At 44.0% G+C, this 26,202-nt stretch overlaps 1 protein-coding gene across 1 annotated transcript; it reads right to left on the minus strand.

Moving 5' to 3' along the window:
• Positions 1–797: 797 nt before the first annotated feature.
• On the minus strand, positions 798–9,482 carry Ier3ip1 (immediate early response 3 interacting protein 1). The gene is made up of 3 exons (XM_051202221.1): positions 9,316–9,482; positions 2,672–2,773; positions 798–1,928 (listed from the first exon to the last, which is right to left on the minus strand). Exons 1-3 carry the CDS (start codon positions 9,404–9,406, stop codon positions 1,873–1,875), a joined length of 249 nt encoding a protein of 82 aa, XP_051058178.1. The 5' UTR covers positions 9,407–9,482; the 3' UTR covers positions 798–1,872.
• Positions 9,483–26,202: the final 16,720 nt, after the last annotated feature.

Here is a 26,202-nt window from a genome sequence, read left to right on the forward strand (position 1 = left end):
CCTTGTGGAGCTTTACCTGTCAGGGCAGCGCGGCTCTGTTCCTTTAGTCTGTCTACAGTTCATGAGCAAAGCCTAAAAGCCACCATACTCAGTAAAACTGTGCTGTGAGCTTGTAATATCTAGAGTAATATCAAGGCCCTTCAAAACACAGCAAGGCAGACATACTGGCCAGAGCACGAGGACCACAACTGCTAAAGCATTTGGAGTCTATGAAGATCACACATTGTTCACCCTGAGAATGGACAAAGGGCGGGGGATGTGGAGGGGAACTGGGAATGCAAGACTACGGTCGACTAGAATAAAATACAGCAGTTTCTGATCTCTTTCTGAAAATCGTATATGACTCAGTGTGTAGAAATGGAATGTCCTGAGCTGATCACTATTTAGAGGTTCAAACTTGGACTCAATCATCTTCACTGTCTTAAAAATACAAAACCAGGTGTGAGTCCTGAGACTGGTTTATTAACTCTTAGGCCAGAGAACATCCGAGTACTAAGATTGCTGCTTCCTCTTAGGAGCCAAGCATCTGAATGTGTTTTCCTGGTCCAGCTGTCAGCCCTTTCGTCCAAATGAGAAGTCAGCCCTCACCAACTGCTCCAGTTTTAGAAGTAACTTAGCCTTAAAAGTTATTCGAGGGTCTTCTTGATTTGTCAGCAATGCAGTTATTCATTGAAGAAATGATTGAATTATGAGTATTAACTTTATTATAACTCTATTCAGCAATTTTACAGTGAAGAACAAAACAGAGATCAATAAATTAATAATGCTAGGTTTATACTAAGGCACAAACCAAATGCTTGAGTTGGAAAGTCAACTTTATTTATAAAAGTTTTCCTGTACAGAAAGATGCCATCCCACCCATTTAAAACATTGCAACAGAAACATTTCACATAATATTTGCACAGTTTAAATCTTCCTATATAAAATGTACCATAGTATTATGGGTTGAGCAAAGTACCTCACAAGGTTGGCCCAAGATTAACAAAAGACATCAAAACAAACAGAAATTAAAAGTTAGCTAGCATAAATGGTCTACTGACAGACAGAATGAGCAACTAAGAATCATACCTTTACTATGCTACTCCAAGAAAAGGAAATATGACCTGGGAAATGATTCATGATAAACTGCCTGTTCCAACAGCTTACTTTGTGATTACATGGGCCAAATTTGCTATCTAACAGTTGTACTGATTTTATCAAACAAATCATCACTGTAAAAAGAGAAGACTTTATAACAATGAAACTATATATGTAAATACTCTGGTCTCATTGTTAAAGTCAGCAACAGCTTAAAAAGAACTTAAAACCACAGTCACCAAACAACTGATTTACAGAATTGGAATTCTCCCTGAGATCAGGGCATTGCCGCATGGCGTTATCTATAAATTTCTTTATAGCAGAGATGATGTAGACTACTTAAGCAAAGACCTCAGAATAAATTACCCAAATCACCAATTTGTCAATCACATGTAACTGTTCATTTAAAAACCTCTTTAAGTTTACACAGGAAGTTAATTACCCTTAGGTCATTCCTAAATGACAAGGGATTCCAAACTTTGGAAAGAAGTCCATCCCTGAGTTGTGAGACAGAACAATATGTAAGGAGGCAGAGGCAGCAGCCCTTAAATAACCTAGTTTAACCATACAGGTGTGCAATCCTGGAGCACTCCTGCCTCTGATGATCTGATCTTTCGTACTGTAACAACAAGTTCAACACTGAAAAACATCAGATATATAGAAGCAGGTTTTATTGTCAACTTTACATTTTTTGTCAGCTGCAAGATGAGCCTGCTAAAACATGAATATTCCAGTCACGATGGCAATAGTAATTTCTGGGGCCTTTCTTCTGAGTCTCTGATTTCCCAACGATGTTCAGCCAAATAACAAAAGCAATACAATAGTAATTGAGTTGACTATTATCAATGGCACTGAAAAGAAAAAGAAAAGTTTGTTACTATAAAAAAAGAAAAAAATTAAACAGTAGCAGGTAGCTTGCAGGGAGGATGGAAGTATCTAAAAATATGTCATCATAATCATGTTGTAATAATAATAGAAAAATACACTATTATGAAACCTAAGACATTTCCCCTGTACTCCAGGCTGGCTTGGGGCTTGCAGTATCCTTTCCCTGCCTCCCAAGGGATGGGATCACAGGTGTGGACCACCACACTGCATGTCGATATGCATGGAGGCATCTTTGGATGGGGCTGGGGCAGCTCTGAGAGCAAGGAGGACCAGGCAAGATCCACATGGCTGCACACTTGAGCAGAAATCCAGTGCAAAGAAGGTTCTGCAGTTCCCTCAAGAAGAATAAACTTATTAACAATGAATCCAAAGTTATGATTAAGACATGAAAAGTCTCTAATTGCAATGCTTAAGTACAAGGTATCTACACCCTTTCCTGATTGAAGCATTGCTCCAAAGTATTTTCCAATACAAAGGCAGATATAGAACCGATATTTCTACAACGTGGAAGTCACTAGTAACATTCCATCTCCTGGAAATCAGATGCAATATAAAAAGAGACCAGCAAGCTTTGAGCAGTAAATCTAGGTTAAAGAAAAAGTTCCTACCACAAATGAGAACTTCATCGTTCTCACTCTCAAAAGCTTTGCTACTTAAATCCCATCACAAAATGGTAACTTAGAGTCCTGCCAGGTTTTCTTTGTACCTCTCATCACGGTCCTGACAGATCGAACGAGGTTCATTAGTTGAGATTTAATTCCTGGCTCCTCTCCGAATCCGCCAATTCCCTGGTCTGTTCCCCAGCCAACTGTGCAAGATAAAGACGATTAGCTGAGTTAAATGTATTATGCGCTTGTCTTGTTTCCTCATTAGTCATCTTTTAAAACATTAGTCTGAGCCCTGTAAAGACATAACGTGTAAAGTCATTCATCTTAAAGTTAAGATACGAGTTCAATAGGTATTCTTCCTCTTTTGATTGTGGCAACGATCATATTCTGTTCATTCCACTTTGAGTTTATAAAGTAATCTGCAGTTCAAATGTTCCCATGGTGTTCAACAAATTGAAGACAGTTACTGTCACAACCTGATTTCTTTTTCTTTCTTTAAAAATATCTAAAAAAAACCCTTTCTCAGCACAGAACTGAAAAAATATGCTAGGGCGAATAATTACTAGTGCAATTAAAAGGCTGTGTCATCTAACAATGTATCCATATGAAAATGCAGAAGCGGGGAACCATGTGGGCAGTTTTATCGTGCGGTTTGGACAGTCTTCAGCACAGTTTTCCATTTCCTCCATCACTCTGCATTCGAGCCAGTCTCTGTAAATGAGTCTCTTCACCCCATCATTTCCCAGTGACAAGCCACTTTTATCCTTTATCTAACCTGTCCTTTCTGTGTTACTTTCTTCTAAAGATGTCCTTGTTTCAACATTTGTCCTTCTCATGTCCTCATTTCAAGTCCACTTTACTCTCAAATGACTACAGAGTTAACTAATTCCTGGCATGCTAACCTCTAAACCCGAAGACAGAAAACAATCTATTTTATACACAAGAGAACCAAGTGTCGGGAAACTCTCACTTAATCAGCTTTCATTGGGTTGAGATAACGGTTAAACAATGCTGTCTGCATTTCTGTCCTGTTGTGGCATGAGACCAATTTCAAATTCAACTTGAGAAAGAGTTGACTTTAGTTCCACCTCCCACCCCACTGCAAAGCCTGTGAGGGTCTGCTTCCAGCCCGTCAGCTCTCAAGGGTGCCAGTGGGTTTCTGCTCCCACAGTGCACTCCATCACAGTAGTTAATACCAGACTTTCAGTCTCTTAAATCTCACTGTTTCAATCCCTTTAGATTTTCTTTAAGAATTCAGTGACAATGGCACTTGGCATTTGTGGGGCATGTTAAGGTGAGCTGGAACCAAGTCCTCACAGACACTAAGGGACAATGGTCCAGCCAATTACCCATCAACAGTTAAAGCCAGCTTCTGATCCGGTCTGACTGTCATACCCTGGCGCTGGCCCTTTCTCTTTGTGCCCCAAATCCCACTTATTGTAGGAACTTTACTTTCTTCCCTTTGGCTAGGTGCTTTCAAGAATTCCCCATTAGATTACAAATTCCTGGAGGACATGGGCTGCAATTCAAGCATTGGTCTTCATGTTTCCACATTCCCTGTACCACAGCCAAGTACTCAGCAAATGGTGTGCAACTGAACTGAATTACTGGACATTCTCATAGAAGATGTGCAGCTGTGTGAGGACTTTCCTATTTCTAGTTTGATGTATTTTTTTGTGAGTGTATGTGTATATACATGTACATGCATAGGCTACAGGTTAAAATTCTGGTGTCTTCATAAATCACTTCCCACCTTTTTTGTTTATTTTTTTGTTATTATTATTTTTTTTTTTTTGAGACATACTCTCTCACTGAACCTGTAGCATGCAGATTTCACTAGACTAGCAAGCACCAGGGATCATCCTGTCTCTGCCTCCCCAGAATTCCATTATGGGCACAAGCCACACCTGGTCTTAATAACTAAATCCTTAGCTTGCTTTTGCAGCAAACACCTGAGTCATTCCCAGCCCCCCTCCCCCCATGAGTGATAAGTACCATTAACAGAGTTCTGGGCTTTCTGGATGCTTTTCCTGTGCCTATTGTGTTGATGTGGTGATTTCTATTATTAATATGGTGCAATGCTGAACTGATCCTGCAATTCTGGGCAAATCCCACTTGGTCATGTTATATATTGTTTTTGGTGGATGTGGTGGTTTGAAAGAAAATGGTTCCCAAAGGGAGTGGCATTATTAGGAGCTGTGGCCTTGCTGGAGAAGCATATCACAGTGAAGGTGGGCTTTGAGGTCTCATATATGCTCAAGCCACTCCCAGTGGGACAGTTGCTCCTGCTGCCTGCATATCAAGATGTAAAACTCTCAGCTCTCTAGCATGGGCTGTCTGCAGCTGCCATGCTCCCAGCCATGATGATAATGGACTAAATGTCTGTCAGCCTCCACCTCAGTTAAATGTTTTCCTTTGTAAGAGTTAGCATGGCCATTATGTCTCTTCACAGCAATAGAAACCCTAACTAAGACAGAAGTTGTTACCAGGAGTGGGGTATTGCCGTGATAGGCTGGACCACACTTTTGTTTGAAGGAATATGGACTTTGGGATTGAGGATTAGAAAAGCAATGCAGCCAGGTGGTGGCGCACACCTTTAATCCCAGCACTCAGGAGGCAGAGGCAGGCGGATTGCTTTGAGTTTGAGACTAGCCTGGTCTATAAGAGCTAGTTCCAGGACAACCTCCAAAGCCACAGAGGGACCCTGTCTCAAAAAACCAAAAAAGAAAAAGAAAAACAAAACAAAACAAACAAACAAAACCAATGGAATGCTTTAAGTGACCGTTAGGCTATCAGCTCACAGATAATAACAGAGATTTATTAATTATGAAAGCTTGGCCTTAGCTTAGGCTTTCCCCCCAAACCAGCTCTTTAAATTAACCCGTTTCTATTAATCTACATCCTGCCACGTAGCTTGGTTACTTCTCCTCTGTACCATATGTCCAACTTCTTCAGTGTTTTGCTGGTATCTCTAGAATACCTAGATTCACCCCAAGTTCCTCTCTCTGCCAAGAAGTCCCGCCTATTCTCTCCTGCCTAGCTATTGGCCATTTAGCTCTTTATTAAACCAATCACAGTGACACATCTTCACAGTGTAAACAACTATTATGCAACATTTCCCCCTTTTGTCTAAATAAAAAGGAAAGTATTTGACTGTTACACAGTAAAACTACATATAATAAAAACAATTATCAGGTAAGAATTACATTCACAATGCCCAGTCCATTTTGTACTTGGCAATTTCAGAGAAAAAAATCTGTTATCTATCCTATCTTGGTGAATCCAAAGTTTTGTACCAAATTCACTTTCTATCATAATTTGTATTACCAACTTAGAAGTATCTTTTTAGTCCTAAAAACACTTTTGTAGATGAGCAACTTAAACTTTTATGTCTCTCCATCTCAGATATTTTATTTTACATCTCTTTCGTGAGTTTTTTGTTTTGAAGCCTGGTAACAAGGAAATCTGTAACTATATCTAGTCTACATCCCCATCAGAGACCTGAGAAAGATACAATCTTACTTGAGCAAACAGGAGGAGCAGAGCAAACAACTTCCAAGACTATAGAAACAGAGACATCTGACTGTTGGCACAGTCATGCAAGGTTCCTCTGCATTGTTGGGGCATCCATTTTCCACCAAAGGCCTAGACTACCTGACAGACTTTCTGTGAAGCAGGGATTTTGAAGGACTGCCCTACTGTGTCTTGTTACCTTTTGTGTCTTGTGTGTCCAGTCTGGACAGTACACTGTAGCAGTCAAGGCAAGGGCAGTTTCTTGCCCATTAGCTAGCTGTGCCACACTGAAAGGAAATTCCATAGGAGGTTTTTCATGCCCATCCTTTCTTTCTTCCTTTCCTTTTTTTTTTTTTTTTTTTTTTTTTTTTTTTTTTTTGATGTAGATTGGTGCTGCTAGGAGTGGACGGACCAACATAGCTCTGTCATGAAAACATTTGAAATGCCATATTCTGCAGGTCTCTGAAATGTTTGGAGATTGGTGCTTTATGAGCCAGACTAGTAGGAACATGGAAGACAATGTGCTGAGAACTATTTGAAGTGTGTGGGGCTGGCTCAAAATGTTTCAGAGAATTTTAGTTATGTAGCCTAGAGATCGTTCCTGTGATATTTTGAAGAATGTGGCTGCCTTTGCCCTTGTCCAAAAAAATCTGCCTGAGGCTAGAATGAAGAGTTTTGGATTAATTCCCTTGGCAGAGGAAATCTCAAAACAGCCTAGCATAGACTCTGTCATGTGGTTATTAGTGGCGACTCTGATGAAGACTGATAATGAAAAGGAGCAAGCTGAGCAGGGTAAATTACAAAATGTACAATTTGAGGAGAAAAGGAATGTGGAACAGAGCTAAGTCTGTGTTCAGAGGGATAAACAGATTAAGAAATAGAATAAAGGGGGTGGTGCTCTCAGGGCAAAATCCCACCTAGCTAAGTTTCAAACTTGTGAAAAGGAATTTAAGAAAAGTTTAGAGCTGGGTGTGGTGGTGCATGACTTTAATCCCAGCACCTCAGGCCAGCCTGGTCTAGGCAACAAAGGAAATCATCAAAACCAGAAAGCTGGTGACGATGTCATTTAACTAGGAGGCCATGTTCTAGTCCCAGCAAACAGAAGAACTTGGCAGCCTCAGCCATGTAGTTCTGGCTTTAGAGTTAAAGACAGAAGAAAGGGGCTATGGAATTTGCCTCCCTGACGACGGAAAGCTGCTGAGGCCAGGCATGTGTCCAGGGTGTCCCTGAATGGACCTAGAGAGATCATTACATGAAGCTGTGAAGTTGGAAGCCCCACCTTTCATTCAGATCTTCTGAGGGAAAATCCACCTTTAATCTGGGCCACACCTGCTGCTGGCAGCCTATATAAAAACCACGAAGAAGGAAGCTCACCCTTTCCACTTGCTTGCTCGCCCTCGCCCTCTCCCTGGGAAGTCTATTCCTTCACAGGCATTAGAACCTGCTTCTTTGGAATTCTGAAGACCAGATAACACATCAGCCTTGTAGACTGAACAACTACTAGACTCTTGGCCCTTCTGCTGGTAGACAGCCAATGTTGGGCTAGTTGGACCACAGCCTGTAAGCCATTCTAATAAATCCCAAATGTACATGGATACACACACACAAATTCATTCTCTAGGTTCTGTTCTTATAGACTCCCTAGTCTAGAGACCCTAATTATATAAGGTCCCTTAGAGTTACATTAAAAAAATGTGTGTACACGCATGCACATGTATTCTCATGCTCAATTGTGCATTTCATGTGTGGGCTCATTGGTGTGGAGGTCAGAGGTCAATATCCAGTGCTGGTCTTTGCCTATTCTCTTGTTGTTTACCTGGCCACTGAGCTTCCAAGGACTCTCCTGCCATCTTCACTCATATACACTAATAACAGCCACGGAATCAGAACACATCTGAACCCATCACATGATCACAGGGTTTTCTGTATAGTCCAGAGGTAAAGAAATGGACTCTGGAGTCAGCATGCTCAACTGTGCCACCTTCTACCCATGTGGCCCTAGAAGTTACCAACGCATTTCCTGCTTCAGATTCCTTAGCTGGAAGCCAGAACGAAAACAGCAACTATGTCATAGAGCCGCAGTAAGCTAGCTTGCGCATACGCTTGCTCTCTTACATGTACAAACACTCACATGTATGAAAACACATAACACAACTAAGTAATTACCGGTTATTATCAATATTAAGGCTGTACTCACCTACCTGCCCTGGGATGGCCCTTTCCAAATCCACTCCTCTCCCTGCCCATCCCTTCTCCTAACAGAACTCAGTAACATAACCCTGGCCATGTCACATGCTTGGTTACAACTATTTCCACCTACCTCGGTTTCCGGACCAGAGTGACACCACTCAAGGTTTCAGCCTCCGGATTTCCCCCACTCTTTTGCTTTTGACTAGTTAATATTTACGCACTCATTAGACTCCAGGTCTGACGCACTTCCTCCAGGCCTTTTCGGATTCCCCTGCTAATTAATATCACCCTCCATCTTCCTAATATTTGGCACATCTGCTAATCATTTTAAATTAGGTTAAACTCATTTTAGGGGCAAGTGATGGGTGTAACCTGCCTCTGTTACATAGGCCTGACACATATTCATGTTCATCTCTCCCGGGATAATACATGGAATGCATCATTCTTGCCTGTGAGTTTGAGTTTGAATGATTCCAAGGCCACAGTTGGCACAGTGAAACAAATGACTCGCTTCATGTAGTCCTGTGTGCTCTGACCTATTCAGGCAGCAGCTGGACCAGGCTGGCGTGAAGATCAGACTGTGAGGTCGAAGACCCCGCGACGCGTGCGTGTGTCTTCATCTTCGTGCTCCTCGATTCCAGCACGGTCCTTGGTACACCGTAGACACCCAAATGGAGCGTGCTTATTGGATGCCGAGCTCCTGGGACACGGGTGGCTGGAGTCCCTGCCACCTCCTCTTCTCACTACCCCGACTCCCACCCACACCCTCTCCCGCTGCCCATCCCTCATTCTAACCACTGGCACCCGGAAAGCGTCTCCACAACCGGCTCCTAAGCCAAAGCTCACATGCCCGCTTCCCCATCCATAAAGTCGGGAACACCACCACCACCACCACCAAAACTGCAAGGCTACGAGGAGCGAAACACCAGGCGGGCAGGATCGAGTCCAGCCCGGGTGGCCGGCCGGCGGCCCCAGGCCCCACACAGCCACGCGGGGCCGCCCCTCCCGGCCGCCCCGCATCCCCCGCCCCGGCACTCACTGTTCTTGAGGAAGCGCTCCTCGTGCAGCACGGCGATGGCGTTCACGCACAGCAGGGCCGCCTGCAGCAGGGAGTACAGCGTGAAGGCCATGACCACTCCACACACTGCCGAAAGACTCCTTCCCGGACGCCGCCCGGGACGTGGCGCCACCACCGCGCCCTGCTACGGGAGCCCGCGCGGCCCAAACCGCGCTCACCCAGGAGCCCCGCCCCCTCGGGCTGAGCCCCGCCCCGTATTGAGTCCTCTGCGGGGTACCTCATCCCTGGCTTGAGCTACAGGGAGTCTCCAACACTTGATACAGCAGTCATTCTTCACAGACAGGCTGACAAAACGGATGCAGAGTATTGCATAACCTAAAAGCTTTCTTTACCTATTGAAGTGATAGCAATATATTTGAAGTAAGTATTCTTCTAACAATTTTTCTGCCCACTTTTGCTTTTTTGTTTACTGTGGCTGTGAGAACGGAATCACAAGCGAGGCTTGTATTGTGTTTTTTGTATAACGCAGCTGCCCCTCCACGTTCCCAAGGACCTTGTGAAAAGTTTGTGTTCAAATTTTACCCCCGAAGAAATGGAGACTGTCAAAATGTTTAAAATTATAAGCATTATTCACAGTGAAGCATTCAAACTCGATGGAACTTGATCAAAGTCTAGCCAGGATATAAATGCTACAGGATGGGAAAGCAAGAGCTTTTCACCCATGACCACATGGAAAGACTTGAATATAGTAACATTTCTGATAGCTCATGGCTGCAGATTTAGGATGACCCGGCCCTCCTTGACACTCGTGTCCAGTGCTTTGCTGCAGGAACAGAAAATGAACAGTTCATTTTCGATAAAAGTATATGGAACGGAAGCTGGAACAGAGCTGCCCAGAGCAGTGCCTTCCAGCCGCCACGTGAACTGACCGATTCTCTGACTGCCACACATACCAGGTCAATTTCTCTGGGCTTCTGCCGATTTCATTTATAAAATTAGGTGATAATCATCTCTGAAGCCCTTTCCTCCCTAAAAATATAGCAAAAACAGCTTAAAATATCAGCGTATCCACGTTTGGTTCATTCTTCCTCAAAATTTACCCTTTAAGACAACTGCTGCACTGGGCTGCGGTGGCACACACTTTTAATCCCATAACTCGGGAGGTGGAGGCAGGGGATCTATGTGAGTTGGAGGCCAGCCTACTCTACCGAGCATTCAGGGCAGTCAGAGCTACACAGAGAAACCGGGTCTTGAAAAACAAACAACAATGAAACAGACAACTTTTACTTTACTTTCAAAGAAATTCAAAAGCGTAGAAATTGTATTATATATACATATATATTTACAAAGTAGATGTTACAGTTGTTTGCTTATTTGGTGACAGGGTCTCGCTGTCTAGCCCTAGCTCTTGGTGGACATTTCAGAAGGTTTTATGTACTCATGTTAATCACACTATCAGACGTCCCTGCTGGAGGTGAAACTTTTCCAAGTTCAGACATTGATGATTTTTCATCATTTACTTCGGGTGTTTTATCTGTTGGAGTTTTCTCTCTGGACTAAAAGACAACACAGTTGGTTATTGTACAATATCTTACTATAGACTGCCTTTATAATTGCGAATTTGGAGACAGTGTTTTTCTTTGCTCAACAAGAATCAAGGAATTAGGGCCTTCAATAACAAGTTGGCTCCTTCCTGCGAAGGAAAACAATAAGAGTGTGTATGGGGTGGGGCTGCAGAGATTGCTCAGTGGTTAAGAATATTCTTTTCCAGACAGGGTTTCTCTGTATTGCTTTGGAGCCTGTCCTGGAACTATCTCCGTAGACCAGGCTGGCCTCGAACTCACAGACATCCATCTGCCTCTGCCTCCCCAGTGCTGGGACTAAAGGTGTGCGGCACTAATGTCCGGCCCATTGAACTATTCTTGTGGAGGACTACTTTTGGTTCAGACCACACCTAAGACCACTAGCATCTACAACTCCAGTTCCAAAGGATCTAACACTCTCTTCTGGCTGATTCTGGAACTGCATGTATACATTGCACCAATATACATGCAGGCAAAAAACTAACCATACACACAAAATAAAAGTAAACGAATCTTTTAAAAATGAGTATATATGGCTAGGATAATTTTCATATTTGGTCCCAGGATAAATGAAGGCCTTTTGGAAAGAAAGCAAGTTATGGGGTCCAAACTTGGCATTTGAAGGTAAGTTTCAGGACTTACCTGATATATATCTCAGATATATTAGAGATTATCTTATTGAGCCCCCCCTTTCCTTTGTATTGATGTCCTTGATTTAGAATGGCCTATCTTTAACTTGAGGTGTCAGCCATATGACTTGCTTTGGCTAAGAATGAGGATGAAGAGATAATGTGTCTGCTCTGAGCAGAACCTCAAAAGATAGTTAGTCCATGTTTCTTATCTATGCCTCGGTATTGTCAAGAAGAAACAACAGGACCATTTGGAGGAGTGGCACAGAACAGGGCTGTAGACAAGACTTGCTGACATCAACCACTCCTTGTCCAATCACAGAGCCCTGAGAAGGAATGCTGGTTGCTTTTAGTCGCCAAATTTTAGGGTTGCTTATTCCACAACACTTTTAAAGCAGCAGGCTTCTTTTGAATCTACAGATGAGTACTTTATTCTAATGGCCCAGTACATTGATAGCCCCTGCAGCCCCACATTGAAGTCACCCTTCAGAGCTCACTCATCAACTCTTGGCTGATAACCCAGCTGACTAACCCTTGGGTATCCTATCTCTTCACCTTGTTCCAAACAGAAGCAGACTTTTCTCCTGAAACTGACTGCTGTGTCAATCCATTTTAGTGAACAGCAATTCCAGAGCTGAGAGGGAAATTCTGGGATCATTACTGGGTCTCTCTTTTACTTTTACATCCTGTATCCAATCCCAGCAGTCAGTCCTGTTAAACTTTCACTCCAATAAATACTGTGGTTTGAATGTTCTCTCTAAAACTTATGCTGAAATTCAATCAAGATTGTAACACAAGGGGTGTGTGTGTGTGTGTGTGTTATATGTATATGTGATGTGTACACATGAGTTTGCAGGTGCAGACTCCCATGTTTATAGTGCTAAGTCCAGAGGAAGAAGTTGGGTGTCTTTCTATCATTCTTTGCCTTATTCCCTTGATGCAGTCTCTTGCTGAACCTGAAGCTCAGCTAGGCTGGCTGGCCAGCAAGCTCCTGGATCCATCTATCAGCCTCCAGTGCTGAGTTGCAGGCACAGTCAGCCATGCCCAGCCTTTTGCATAGGTGCTGAGGGTTAGAATGTAGGTCCTCATGTTTTCACAGCAAGCTCTCTTGCCTGCTGAGCACATGCCCATCTGTTGTGGAATATCATTTTAATCGGGCAAAGATGCATTACATTTGTTTATGCTGTGGAGTATTTCTTTAACTGTGTAAAGGTGTGTTACATTTATTTCTACTGCCTTCGTTAACTATGTAAAAAACATGTTACATTTGTTTGTGCTGCAACTGTTTGATTATGAAAAGATGTGTCACTGTTTCATCTTGCCTGCCTAAGGCACCTGATTGTTTTAATAAAAAGCTGAATGGCCAATTCTAGATAGAAGAAGGATAGGCAGGGCTGGCAGGGAGAATAAATAGGAGGAGAAGTCCAGGCTCTAGAAGTATGGGAGGAAGAATAAGAGAAGAAAACAAGGGAGGAAGAGAGGGAGACTCCCAGGGCTAGCCGGGCAGCCGCCAGCTGGAGACACAGAGTAGGGCATACAGAAAGAAAGGTAAAAAGCCCTCAGGCAAAACATAGATGAAGAGAAACAGGTTAATTAAAGTTAAAGGGGAGAAAAGGCTAGCCAGAAACCAGAACAAGTTCGAGTATTCATAGCTAGTGTCCCTGTCATGGTTTGGGGAAATTATTGGTGGCCCAAAGGGAAAAATCTTGTCACACCCATTTGCGGTGGTTTGGATGAAAATGGGCATCACGGCCACATTTGAACACCTGGTCCTCAGCTGGTGGAACTGTTTGGGAGGATTAGGAGGCATGGCCTTATCAGAGAAGAAATGTCACTGGAGGTGGCCTTTGAGGTTTTAAAAGCAGACTCTGTTCCCAGTCACCTCTCTCAGGCTGGAGCTTAGAGATCAAATGTAAGCCCTCAGCTGCTGCTTCAGCCCCAGGCCAGAAGCCATCCCGCAGCGTTCCCTGCCATGATGATCGTGCGCTCATCCTCTGACTCATTCTCCATTGAGTGTTTTCTTCTCAAGTTGTCGCAGACATAGAGCTTTGCCGTTGCAATAGAAATGCAACCGAGGCACCGGCACCATAACCCAAGTTTCTAGGGTGAAATTTTAGCCCTGGCAGCTGCAACAAGCTTGGCCTGGCTGCTTGTCCCCTGTATGCCAATTAAAAACACAAGAATAAAGAGCCAGGAAACTTAAGTGGTGGGGAAGAAGTGAGGGGTATTTGGGGACACCGACATGAAGTATCAGTTTAAGTAAAGGACAACAACAACTCAGCAGTCCTACTCAAGATGAAGCCCACCCATCACTGACCTGATGAACTGCTTCCAGCCGGGTGAAATCTCTCTTTGTTTGGCCAGTCCCCTTCAGGCCCACCAGTGCCTCTGTTAGTCTCTTGTTTTAATCCTTTACTGTTTCAGTCACCTGATGTCAAAGGAGGGCGGTGTGTGTCTTCTTAGAGCATATCCTCTCCTTCCAGGGTGGTACAGAGCCATCAAGAAGCAATTATTTCATGAGGATTCGGCTTGTGAGTAGGTTAACACTGTGGATTTTAGAAGCTAGCTGATCATTAAGGGGTGGACCCGTGTCCTTTTGCCTTTCTACCATGGGATGACACAACGCAAATTCCCTCACCAGCTGCTAGCTCTTTAATCTTGGGCTCTCGGGTCCCCAGAGCTGCGAGCCAATATATTTCTGCACAGAGTCTAGAGTATTCTAACTGCTTCCCACCTTCTCATCAACTGAAACCCCGGTCTCGGCTCCCACCCACCGCCTCTTGTGCGTCTCTGTGAGGTGGCCCTCCAAACAAGCTTGGGTGTCCTGGGAACGTCTTCCCTCTCTCAATTCTTTCTTCCTAGAGCAGCACCCTACCTTCTTGTGAAACCAAACAATGAAAACAGGTACTTTGCTGGGAGAGTGAGAGTCGTCCGTCCCATAGAACTTTCCAGAACTTTCCACACTTTTATATCCCCACAGTCCTGTCTGAACCAAATTGTAGGAGAAAAACAAAAATACTGACTGATTAAGGAAAAAAGTCACTATATTCACACGATATTTACAAAACCTTTCCCTGACAAAAACAATGAGGTGTATGGTAGTGCCCCCCACCCCAAGTTAGATCTTAGAAGAATTTTTCCATGAAAATTTTGACTTGGCCATTTCTCTTCCTGATTTTACATCTCAGCATCTCTATTCTCCAAGTCATCAAAAAATAGCCCATGGAGAGACATATGTGTTTTTTATTAAAAATTTAGCCTCAGTATGAATTCTAAAGAAAATGGATTATTTTTTTAATATTTTGTCCTGATAATATACTTAGTAAATATATTTACTTTCTTCTTTATGTCTGAGATAGGAATCAATGATAACTGCAGTCTGTTGCTTTTAATCCTGTTGTTTACAACAGCACCCCTGAGTTTAAACGGCTTATGGCAGCAGAATTCTCCCAAATGGGTTCTATTTGGGTCAGCATTGGACCAAAATGGAAAAGTTCCACAAGTGAGCTCCATTCACGTTTGTGGACAAGTACAAGCTATTTTCTGCTATTTGCCACTTGCAAGCTGAAAATTTGTGCATTACAAAGTGTTTCTGAAAATAGGGCCTTAAAATGGAAAGCTTCTTTAAAAAATAAAAATGAGTCACTGTACATATTTAAAATAGGCTACATTTTAAAAGAGGCTACACTGAGCTGACTAATTTTATGTCAAAAGAGTAAATAAAATCAGAACTGAAAAATTTACAGAATATTAAATGTGTATCATTCATTCACCCACTCATTCATTTGCCCATCTGTTTCACTTATCACTAATTTATTGAACTTTAGTGGGTGGGCAGGTGGCTCAGAGGCTAAGAGCACTTGTTATTCTTGCAGAGGATCCAGGTTTGGTTCCCAGCACCCATGTGGTAGCTCGAAACTATCTGTAACTCCAGTTCCAGGGCCAGGGCATCTGATGCCCTCTTGTGACCTGTGAGGGTACCAGACACATGTGCCCAGACATACGTGGAGACAAAATACCCACGCATATAAAATAAACGAATCTAAAAATAATGTAAAGGAATGTATTGAACTTTGAAGGAGTACGTTACATCGTGGGGGGAGCTGGGGGAGGTGCAGTAGGGTGAGCACACATGCTCAGGTGTGCTAAGACAAACGAGGTACAGGACTACAAGCAGGTATAAAGCTGCAGGCATTCAGTGCTAAGGTGAGTGGGGCAGGACAAGGGGGGGGGGGGGGGGTTGGGGGGGGGTGGGGGTTCTTTGGGGTTTTAAAAGGCATGGAACACACAGGGGTGGGGGTGTATGGGCCCTTCCTGCTGCATGCTTAGGTGGCTTGCTCTTGGGCATGCAGGTGCAGCTGTTGTGAGTTCATGCGTGTAAGGGCTATCACACCCTGCAAATCTGCTTCGCTGCAGATGCTGGCTCTTAGAATCTTTCTTCATCATCTTCTGAAACGATCCCTAAGCAGTGTGTGTGTGTGTGTGTGTGTGTGTGTGTGTGTGTGTATGTGTGTGTGCGCGCATGCATGCATGTGTGTTTGTGTGTGTTTGTGTATGTTGTGTGTCTGCGTGTGTGTACATGTGTGTCTGCATGTGTGTATGTGTATCTGTGTGTGTGTTGTTGGTGTGTGTGTGTGGGGGTATAGCTTTCCCATTTAGAGTCTGTAAAACATCTCTTCAGACCCTTCTGGCTTTCAGAGCCTCCATTGAGAAGTCATGTGTTATTCTGATATTCTGCCTTTATATGTTACTTGGTCTTTCCCCCTGCAGCTTTTAATATTCTTTGTTCTGTGTGTTTAGCTTTGATATTATGTGGTGAGGGGACTTTCTTTTCTGGTGCAGTGTCTTTGGTGTTCTGTATGCTTCTTGTACCTTGATAGGCATCTCCTTCTTTAGGTTAGGGACATTTTCTTCTATGATTTTGTTGAAAATATTTTCTCTGCCTTTGACTTGGATTTCTTCTCCTTCCTCTAGTCCTACTAATTTTAGATTTGTTGTTGTTTGTTCGTTTTTGTTTCTTTTCCCCATTGTGTCCTAGATACCCTGGATGTTTCATGTTACGGGTTGTATAGATTTACAATTTTCTTTTGTGAAAGGGCAATACAGTGCAGAAGTTCCTAAAGTTTGATATCCTTGATGGAGAATCATGTGGAAAATTACCCGAGTGTATTTATTTTAGGAACCCAAGGTCAAGATGCCCCAGCTAACTTATCTTCTGTTAAACTGCCTGCTGTGCAGACCTCTCCCTGCAGCTGCTGAGGAAGATACATGATGTGGGTTTTGCCTTTTAAAGCCCCTTTCCCTAAACACTTGAGGCTACATCTGGGTCCCAAGTGTAGTCCCGGCAGCTGGAATAAAGACTTTCAACTGTCTGTAGACTGTCTGAGTGGTCACCTGGGTCCCAAGTGTAGTCCCGGGCAGCTGGAATAAAGACTTTCAACTGTCTAGACTGTCTGAGTGGTCACCTGGGTCACAAGTGTAGTCCCGGGCAGCTGGAATAAAGACTTTCAACTGTCTGTAGACTGTCTGAGTGGTCATCTCTGATGGGCTCCTTGTAACCCTTTGTCCAAGGGAGGCACCCTTCCTTCTACCTTGTCTTCGGTGCCTGAGAGTTTCTCTTCCATCCCTTGCATTCTGTTGATGAGGCTTGCCTCTGAGCTTCCTGAAGTTCTTGAGTTCCTAACATTTTTGTTTGTAGATTTCCTTTGGTTTGGGTTTTCTTTGTTGATTAGGTTTCCACTTTCAGGTCTTGAACTGCTCTGTTCATTTCCTTCTATTGCTTGTTTGTGTTTTCATAGATTTCTTCAAGGGGTTTACTCACCTCCTCCTTAAGGGCCTCTATCATATCAGCAAAGTCTGTTTTAAGTTGTTTTTCTAAAGTTTTGCTTTAGTGTTTTTATTTTATGCATGTGGGTGTTTTGCCTGTGTGTTATGTCTGTACACCTCATGCATGCCTGGTGCCCACAGAGGCCAGAAGAGGCTGTGGGGAAAGGAGTTATAGAGTGTTGTTAGGCACCATGCAGGTGGTGGGTATTGAACCTGGGTTCTCTGGAAGTTGCAAGCAGTGCTTTTAACCTCTGAACCTCTCTCAAGCCAAGGTGTTTTCCTTGTGCTTCAATATGTTGCAATTCTTGGGTCTGCTGCAGTAGGGCTGCTGGACTCTAGTGAAGACATACTGTACTGGCTGTTACTATGTTTTTATGCCAGTGTCTAGGCATCTGGGTTTCCAAGGTTGCAATTCCAGTGCTGCAAATCGGTCTTGTCTTTGTTGGGTGGGTATTGTGTTCCTTGGTTTCTGTTGTCTTCTCTGGTTCTTAGGAGTGTGATGACTGTGTGGTGCCTGGTAGGACATTCTTCTGGGACCCTGATGGGTGTGGCCACTGGGGGTTTATGGTAAAATGTGCTTTTGGGTATTGGGAGGTGGCATTATGAATGGGTGTGGGCTAGGAGAGGGAACTTAGGAGCCCACTTGAGGGAGGAATACAGGGTGTTCCACCACAATCTGCTCAGTTCCCTGGGAGAGGGAGCAGGGAGTGAGGAGAGGCCACACAGGTGGCCTGCTAAGGAGATGGGGATGAGACTGGGGTTTGATTTGGAGGAGCTTAGTGGGAGGTGAAGGTCTGCAGTTAGTTTACCTGCTCCCTTGGCTGGAGTGGTGGGATTCTGTACTTGGTTGTTTTTTACTCTTTATTCTTTTGGCTTTTTGGTGGGACTGCCACCCAGCTCCCAAGCAATCACACACAGACATTTTCTTACTTAGCTTGGCTTGTTTCCTGCCAGGTTTTCTTAAATTATCCTGTCTACCTTTTGCTTTTGGACTTTTACCTTTCTCTATTTCTGTTTACCTTTCCTTTCTTTTTTATTCAGTGTCTGGATGTGGGGCTGGCCCCTTGCAGCATCCTCTGTTGGCGGAGCTTCTTGTTCTGCCGGGTCCCGCAGCCAATTAGCCCCAAATAAACACACAAAGATGTACATTAATTTAAAAAGGGTTGACTGATGTCTAGGGCTTCTTACTGGATAGCTCTCTCTTAATTATTAACCCGTAACGACTAACCTGTGTGTTTCTACATGACCTTCTCTTACCAGAGAAGGCCTGGTGCCTCCTACCTTCCCAGTCTCTACACGGCGGCGTCTCTCCTGGGACCTCACCCCCTTCCTCTCATAGCCCCGCCTATATTTACTCCTTGGCCAATCAGTGTTTACTCATCAGCCAATAAGAGAAGCATATGCACAGAAGAACACCCCCACGGGCCCTCCTTCTTTTTCTCGCTCTTGATCTTGCTCCTCCCAGATTCCTCCTCCTGTTTATTCTCCCTGCATGCAGGACAGTCCCGCCTGCCCTCTCTTCTGCCTACCTACGGGCTGTTCAGCTAATAGACAATCAGGCAAAGGAAGTAACACAGCTTCAGAGTTAAACAAACGAAACAAAAGAATGCAGCACATCTTTGCATCATTAAACCAATGTTTCACAGCAAAATCAAATGTAACTCATCCTAAATTAATATTCCACAACAGGATTTCTTTTAATTTTTTAATTACTTTTTTTTTTCTTTTTTTGAGGCTAGGTCCTGGCTGTTCTTGAGCTCAATATGTAGATCAGGATGGCATTGAACTCACAGAGATCTGCCTGTTCCTGCCTCCTGAGTGTCAGTCAGGCCAGGAGGGTTTTCTTTTCATGTGTGTGTTTGAATTTGCGTGTATGTGTGCTCATGTATATGTGTACTTAGTTGTGGGACCCAGAGGTTGACATTTGGGTGTCTTCTTCAGTTGATTTTCACTTAATATTTTGAGGCAGGATCTCTCACTTACTGGAGCTCTCCAACTGAATGATCTTAGTCACTAGTGCTGGGATTATAAGTACACATCACACCCTGGTGTGTGTGTGTGTGTGTGTGTCTGTGCACGCGAGTGCACGTGTGTGCTTTTGGAGACCAAATGTCAACTGTTTCCTCTCTGTTCTCCATCTTCTTTTTTGATGGAGACAAGGTCTCTTTACTGCACCTGGAATTCTCCATTTCAGCCAGTGAGTCCTGGTGATTGTTATCTCCCAGTGCTGGGGTTACAGATGTGTGCACAGACACATCTGACTTTTTATGCGGGGGCTGGAGATCTGAGCCCAAGCCTTCATGCTTGTGGAGTAAACACTGCCTGCTGTGCTATCTTCCCAGTCACCCCCCTCTTTGTTTTGTATTTGTTTGTTTGTTGAGACAGAATGTCACTCTGTAGCCCAAGCTAGTATATAATTCAATATGTAGCCCAGGATGGCCTTCAATACACAGTGACCTGGTTAGCTTTAACTGTCACGTTGACACACCTTGGAAAGGAGTTTCAGATGACAAATTACCTGTTCAGATCGGCCTGTGGGCCTGTCTTTAGAGAACTGTCTTGGTTGTTAGCTGGTGGGCCACACTGATTTAATAGGCTGGCTCCTGAACTGTGTAAAGATGAAGAAGTCAGCTGAGCAGACCTAGCAAACAAGCAGCCAGTCCGGTATATTCATTTCTCCCTGCTCTTGACTGTGCATTGGCATTTCCCTGCCTTGACTTCTCTTCAGTGATGGGTTTTAACCTTTCCTCTCCCATGCTGTCTCCCTGCCCCCCCCCATCTGATGCTGACCTGGAACTCACAGAGATCTGCCTGTTTCTGCCACCCAAGTGCTGGGATTAAAGATGTGCCACCATGCCTGGCTCCTCTGCTGCTTTTTGTCAGAATATTTTATCACTGCAATGGAAATGAAACCCAGAGGGCTAAAGAGATGGCTCAGCAGTTAGGGGCACTGGATCCTGTTCCAGAGGACCTGCGTTCAATTCCCAGCACCTCATGGTGGCTCACAACCTTCGGTAACTCCAGTTCCAGGAGATCTGGTGCCCTCTTCTGGCCTTTGCTGGCATGCATGTGGTACACAGACATAGATGCATACAAACCACCCATTCACATAGAATGAAATAAAATAAAATAAGCCAGGTGTGGTAGTGGACGCCTTTAATCCCAGCACGTGAGAGGCAAAGGAATGCAGATCTTTTAGTTCAAGGACATCCTAGTTTACAAATCAAGTTCCAGCCCAGCCAGGACTACACAGAGAAAAGCTATATTGAGTTAGATAGATAGATATAGATGGATAGATAGATAATGAAAATAAAATAAAAATTTTAAATAAATAAAAGTAGAACAACACACAGCAATCCTCAGCCTCCTGAATATGTTTGTTTGGTTTTTCGTTTGTTTTCTTTTTGGAAAGAAAACGTTTCAACCATCAGGAGCCATTGTTTGAATGTGTCTCCAGTACTTCATTGTATTATAGTGGTGATTTTGCATCACTGTCACAACAATTTAAAAAGAGGGAAGGTTTGTTTTTGTTAAAGTCTCAAAGGTTTTAGTACTAACCCTGACTGCTCCTCAGACTGCACTGAGCTCCTGTCTCCTCCTGCCTCTTATTTCTGTTTCTGCCCAGTCATATCACTCCACCTTGATAGTGTTGGGATTAAAGGCATGTGTTCCCAAATGCTAGGATGAGCTCTGTTTCCCTTTTAGACTGGATCAATTTCATGTAGCCCAGGGTGGCCTTGAACTCACAGAGATCCCTCTGCTTCTGTCTTTCTATTGCTGCCTGGCCTCCATGGCTAACTAGAGTGGCTAACTCTGCACTGTGACCTTCAGGCAAGCTTTTTATTTGTTATAGCATACACAAAATATCACTGCACTTGATACCTTGAGCAGATATGAGACTTCAAAGCCTGCCTCTACAATGCCACACTTCCTCTAGCAAGACCACACCTACTCCAAGGCCACACCTCCTAATAGTGCCATGCCTTTGGGGGGTCATTTTTCTTCCAAACCCCCACACCCAAGCATGGGTGAGGACTCACAAAAACCGTGTCTCTGGGGCTGCCTGCCTGACATGCAGGGAGCTGGACTGATGGGAGAATCTTCTGTCCCCAGGATTGTTCCTGCTCTTGCAACCTTGGGGAGGGGCCTTGTGAGTCTAGTTTCTGGGGCACCATTGCCCTTAATTGTTTCCTTCCTGAGCCTTGTAAATTTCATTTGCTTCCTGAGTTTTACAGTGCCTACCCTCAGGAGGGAATGCTCCAATTAGGAGGAAATAGGCACATAAGAGTCATCCTCAGGAATTGTGGCACGCATGTGAAGATGGGGGTCAGCTTGGCTCACTTAGCAGTGAGCAGAGCAGTGGCATTGAATGGTAAATGACTTCAAAGTGTCACTGGCTCCAGGTTCAAATCCTTTGCATTGCTACTTAGTAATTTGACATCTTAACCCTGAGGTTCAATGCGATAGGCCCCACTTGGTAGGGCTATTGAGAGGATCATATGAACTAATAGACCAAGAGAATCAGCACGAGGTTCAGCTTATTGTAAAGACTCTGGCGCTCACTGCTGTTACTGAGATCAGCTGCCAAGTAATTGGATGGTGTCCTTGTTTAAGCAGAGAGACGAGAAAACAAGTCCATTTAAAATCGCAGTTTCCCCAATGGCAGTACGGAATTTAAGCAGTGTTTAACTGTGTTTTAAAGTACACAATTTGGGGGAAATGTTGAGTCTTTGAAAAAGTCAATCTCCAGAGGGCTGTAAAAGCTATTTAAAGCACTACAACTAATTACAAGGAAGTATAAATCAATAAACTTTGCTAAATGGTCTAAAATATAATAAAGAAAACCATCATTAACAGTCATCCAGGAAGCTGCTGTCCTTAAGCGATGATGTAAACGTTGGATGACAGCACAAGTTTTATCATTTGAAAAGCCCCAGGCCTTGCTGTCAGGGAGTTTTTGCTTTTGTGGGGACCCACGGGGGTTCAGAAGATTACTCATTGTGTAGAATGTGAAACTATTTCTAGATTGTGTTTGTTACAGAGTAGAGAAAGGTGGCCATCAGTGTAGAAAGGTGTTTTCCAAGCACCCTTCTCAAGTGAAAACCAGTCCATTTGACGTTCATCCTAAGACTGTATTCCAGAACCCAAATCAACTCTGACCAAGTTCTGGACAGAGAGGCTTAGCTCCTCTCTCCCAGCCATGCCTGGCAGCTCCTGGCTGAATCTAGGCATCTCAGGGCAGCAGCCTAATTTATCAATCTCCTCCTGCTACTCTACTGTTCAGGAGAACCAGCTGCTGCATGAGGCCTGTTCCTTGGCACCGCGTTTTTTCCTTGATGTCCTTTTTATCCAAAGGCTGGAATCTGCCCACAAAAGCCACATGTGCGAGCAGCCGGACTCCAGGACTCCATTACGGTGACTGCAGACTGACCACCGGCTGCTCTTGAACTTGCCTGTACGACGGAGCTCTGACCTTGTTGGAACTGGCTAGGCACCTGGTTGCATCTCTGCTTGTGTGTTGCCTTGAACTTGTGAAAATGTGGCAGAGCGTTTTCCGTCTCAGTTTCTGGTCCAGCAGACCACCTTCAGGTCCAGCTTTGTTCTCCATTGTGTTAATGTGTGTGTGTGTGTGTGTGTGTGTGTGTGTGTGTGTGTGTGTGTGTGTGTGCAACAAGCAAGTGCAGTGCCATCACAGGCCAGAAGAGGGTGGTGGATCCTCTGAAATGGAAGTTAATGTCATGAGCCACTGTGTCTGCGCTGGGAATCAAACCTGGGTGTTCTGGAAGCTCAGCCAGTGTTCTTGAGGGCTAAGCCACTTAAAGAACCCAACAGAAAGCTTCTCATGGAATAACTGGATTAAGGTTGGCTCTGTAACCAGATAATCTTTACACTTAATACCTAAATCAAAGGGCAATGAGTTCATGAATGATACAAACAGCATTAATATCCTCTGGCTGAGCCATGGCCCTAAAAAGAACAAAGGATTTGTAATGTTCTTTTTATCCAAACCCGATATATCTGTGGTTAGACAAATAGTACCTCCTTCCCTCCCTCCCTTCCTTTCTTGCGTTATAATGTAAGGTTTTTATTTAGGATAAACTATATCCAATACTACATGGACATGTAGGTTCTTGAACCCTTGTGCCAACCGAGTGTTGTTGTAAGGAAAGCTAGTTATAACCAACTGCTGGAAGTTCTGCTTAGTTCATTCTTCATCAGTCGACATTCCTAGAACACCACCTAGAGAACAGGATGACCGAGACACATCCCAGGCTCCTTCTGACTAATCCACCCTGTTTATGTGGGTAACCAGACATAAACAAAGGTTCCATAGTATCATCATTGCTTTTAATACTTTGGTTTATTTTCAAATGAAGATCAGTTTTCTTCTAAGTACTTAAGCCTTCCTTTACATAGCCACAAACCTTGGAGTTTGGAAATGTACTTTACTAGTTAACTTAGATATCTTTAAGTGCAACTAGTACTTTCAGGCAATTGATCTCCCAGCTTACTCATATGGCTGGTGCATAGTAAGTGCTGAAACATTATGTTCAGATTAATGTTTTCTACTTTTTTGGAGCCTCTTCCCTCCAAAATTAGAATATCCAGCACAGAAAACATGCAGGACATGGCTTGGCAATTTGAGATTTTCAAATGTCTCCAGGATTTCTATATCTGGTTGAATATTGTATCCTTCAAAATAGCCACCACCCAGATAACTCAGGGTGATCTCAAACCTGTGGAGACCCAGGAGCGAGTGCAACCCTGGTCAGATGGACTTCAATAACTATTCTGTGATTTAAAGGGCCCATGAGTGTGCGAGCGGAAGACAAGGGAGCCGATAAAATGCATGTAGAACTTAGCCTTTGATGACTGCATTTCCAGCCTCACAACACTTTCCTTTTAAAATCCACATTAACAGCAAAGCTTTGCAGTTTGCGATACATACATTTGATGAATGGAAGTGTTTTTTAATTCAGTTAGAGTAAATCTTGAGAAGAGGCATGATGTATCAGGATAAAGACTCAGAAATACAAGGCAAAAGTCAAAGTACTACAAGTAACCTCCTCATATTGGGGCTCTGGAGACAGTTCCAGAAAGGACCTGAGCATGGACAATCACTCTGAGCTAGGCAGACCCATCTCAAAGTGACTTATCAGAAGGGCTATGTTCATTTGAATGGATGAAAGGCTAGCGCACTCATTTTCTGGGTTTTAAAGCTATGTGGTAAGGTTACACGATAGTTTTTAAGTGTAATGTGGGGGCTGGGGGGAATACCTGATAGCATTATTCTAATGTGAAGCAAATAAGACTTCATTTTCCCTATTTTCTTTCTGGTGTAAAAGAAATCTGGGATAGGAAGCCCAGAGTTTGAACGGTGACTCAGTTGTTGCCAAGGGCTTCAGCTTCTGTTCCCTTCCTGTGTCCTACTAGTATACTGTTCCCATCTTCAAAATCACCACGTTGTCCCCACCCAAACAGTTGCCATGGCTTCCCTCGCATGACAGACTTCAAGAAAGAAGGAGGAGGTGTCCAATGAGATAGCTCAGTGAGCAAAGCGCTTGTACAAGCCTAATGGCCTGAGTTCAAACTCCAGGGCTCACATGAAGGTAGATGGAGGTAACTGACTCTGGAATTGTCTCTCTGGTTTCCACACATGCACCATGACGTGTGTGTGCGCCACTCACTGTCCCCCCATGAGCACACACACACACACAAACACTATTGGTTCATGTACACCATGACGTGTGTGCGCCCCTCACTGCCCCCCCCATGCACACGAACGTGCACACTATTGGCTCCTTTTCCGTTTCTGTGATGAAAAGCAGCTTAGAAGATAAAGTTTATTCTGGCTTACAGTTCCGGGGATAGAGTCCATTGTTGAATGGGAGGGAACTGAGGCTCCATAGTCAGAAAGCAGAGAAAGAACAGGAAGTGAAGCCAGGCTACAAAACCTCCAGCCTGGCTCTACCTTTCAAACATAACCTTCCCAAATAGTGCCACCAAGGGTTCAAACACAAGGGGGGGCTTTTCATATTCAGACCACAATAGCAGACACATCTATCTCCCCACAAAAGAGGGTATAAAGGAAAGAAGGTTTGGGTGGGTATGGGAAGCGTGATGAAGTGGTTGGACCTTGGGCATGCAGTAAAGAGGGACAAAGGAACTATGACTGGGCCTTGGAGTCAGCCGGATGACCCCTAAATGACACAGTCTCTCCCATATCCGTTCCACATGACGGAATTCCTTTTCTCTGGCTGACCAGTTTCTGCTGCTGTGATTGTTATGGCGATGAAAAATCCACCTAAGGAAGAAAGGATTTATTTAGCCTACAGTCCCGGGTTGGAGTCCATCCTTGTGGGAGACTCAAGGAAGGAACTTGAAGTGACAAGTCACACCACACACACAGCCGGGAGCAGAGAGGACGAATGCACGAATGCCTACACAGGAAAGGCTGCTGCCCAGGGCGGGCTGGGGCTTCCCATTCCAAAGAACAGAATCAAGACAATCGTCACTGACCTGCCTGCAGCCCAACTGATGGAGACAGTCTCTATGTAATTCCCCGGGTGATTCTAGACTGTGTAAATAACCATTACGCTAACATTCCACACTGTTGACTAGTGCTGTCTTTAATTCTTAAAGGACAGAGCTCTTCTCTGATTGATCACGCCCCTCTTAGCGAGGACAGAGTTCCCCCTCTATCGTCCAAGCTCTCTTCTCAATCTAAGGAAATCGGGACGTGACACCCCTTTTGTGACACGCAATTACTCGGGTGTCCTGAGAACTGGACACAGCAGGCTAATATGTCTGACAGGAAATGCGTTATGAGTCGGGTGGGCTGAAAGCTTTGTTTCAGCCTTTTTTTTTTT

This window comes from Phodopus roborovskii, unplaced genomic scaffold (genome assembly GCF_943737965.1).
Source record: "Phodopus roborovskii unplaced genomic scaffold, PHOROB, whole genome shotgun sequence".
Lineage (NCBI taxonomy): Eukaryota > Metazoa > Chordata > Mammalia > Rodentia > Cricetidae > Phodopus > Phodopus roborovskii.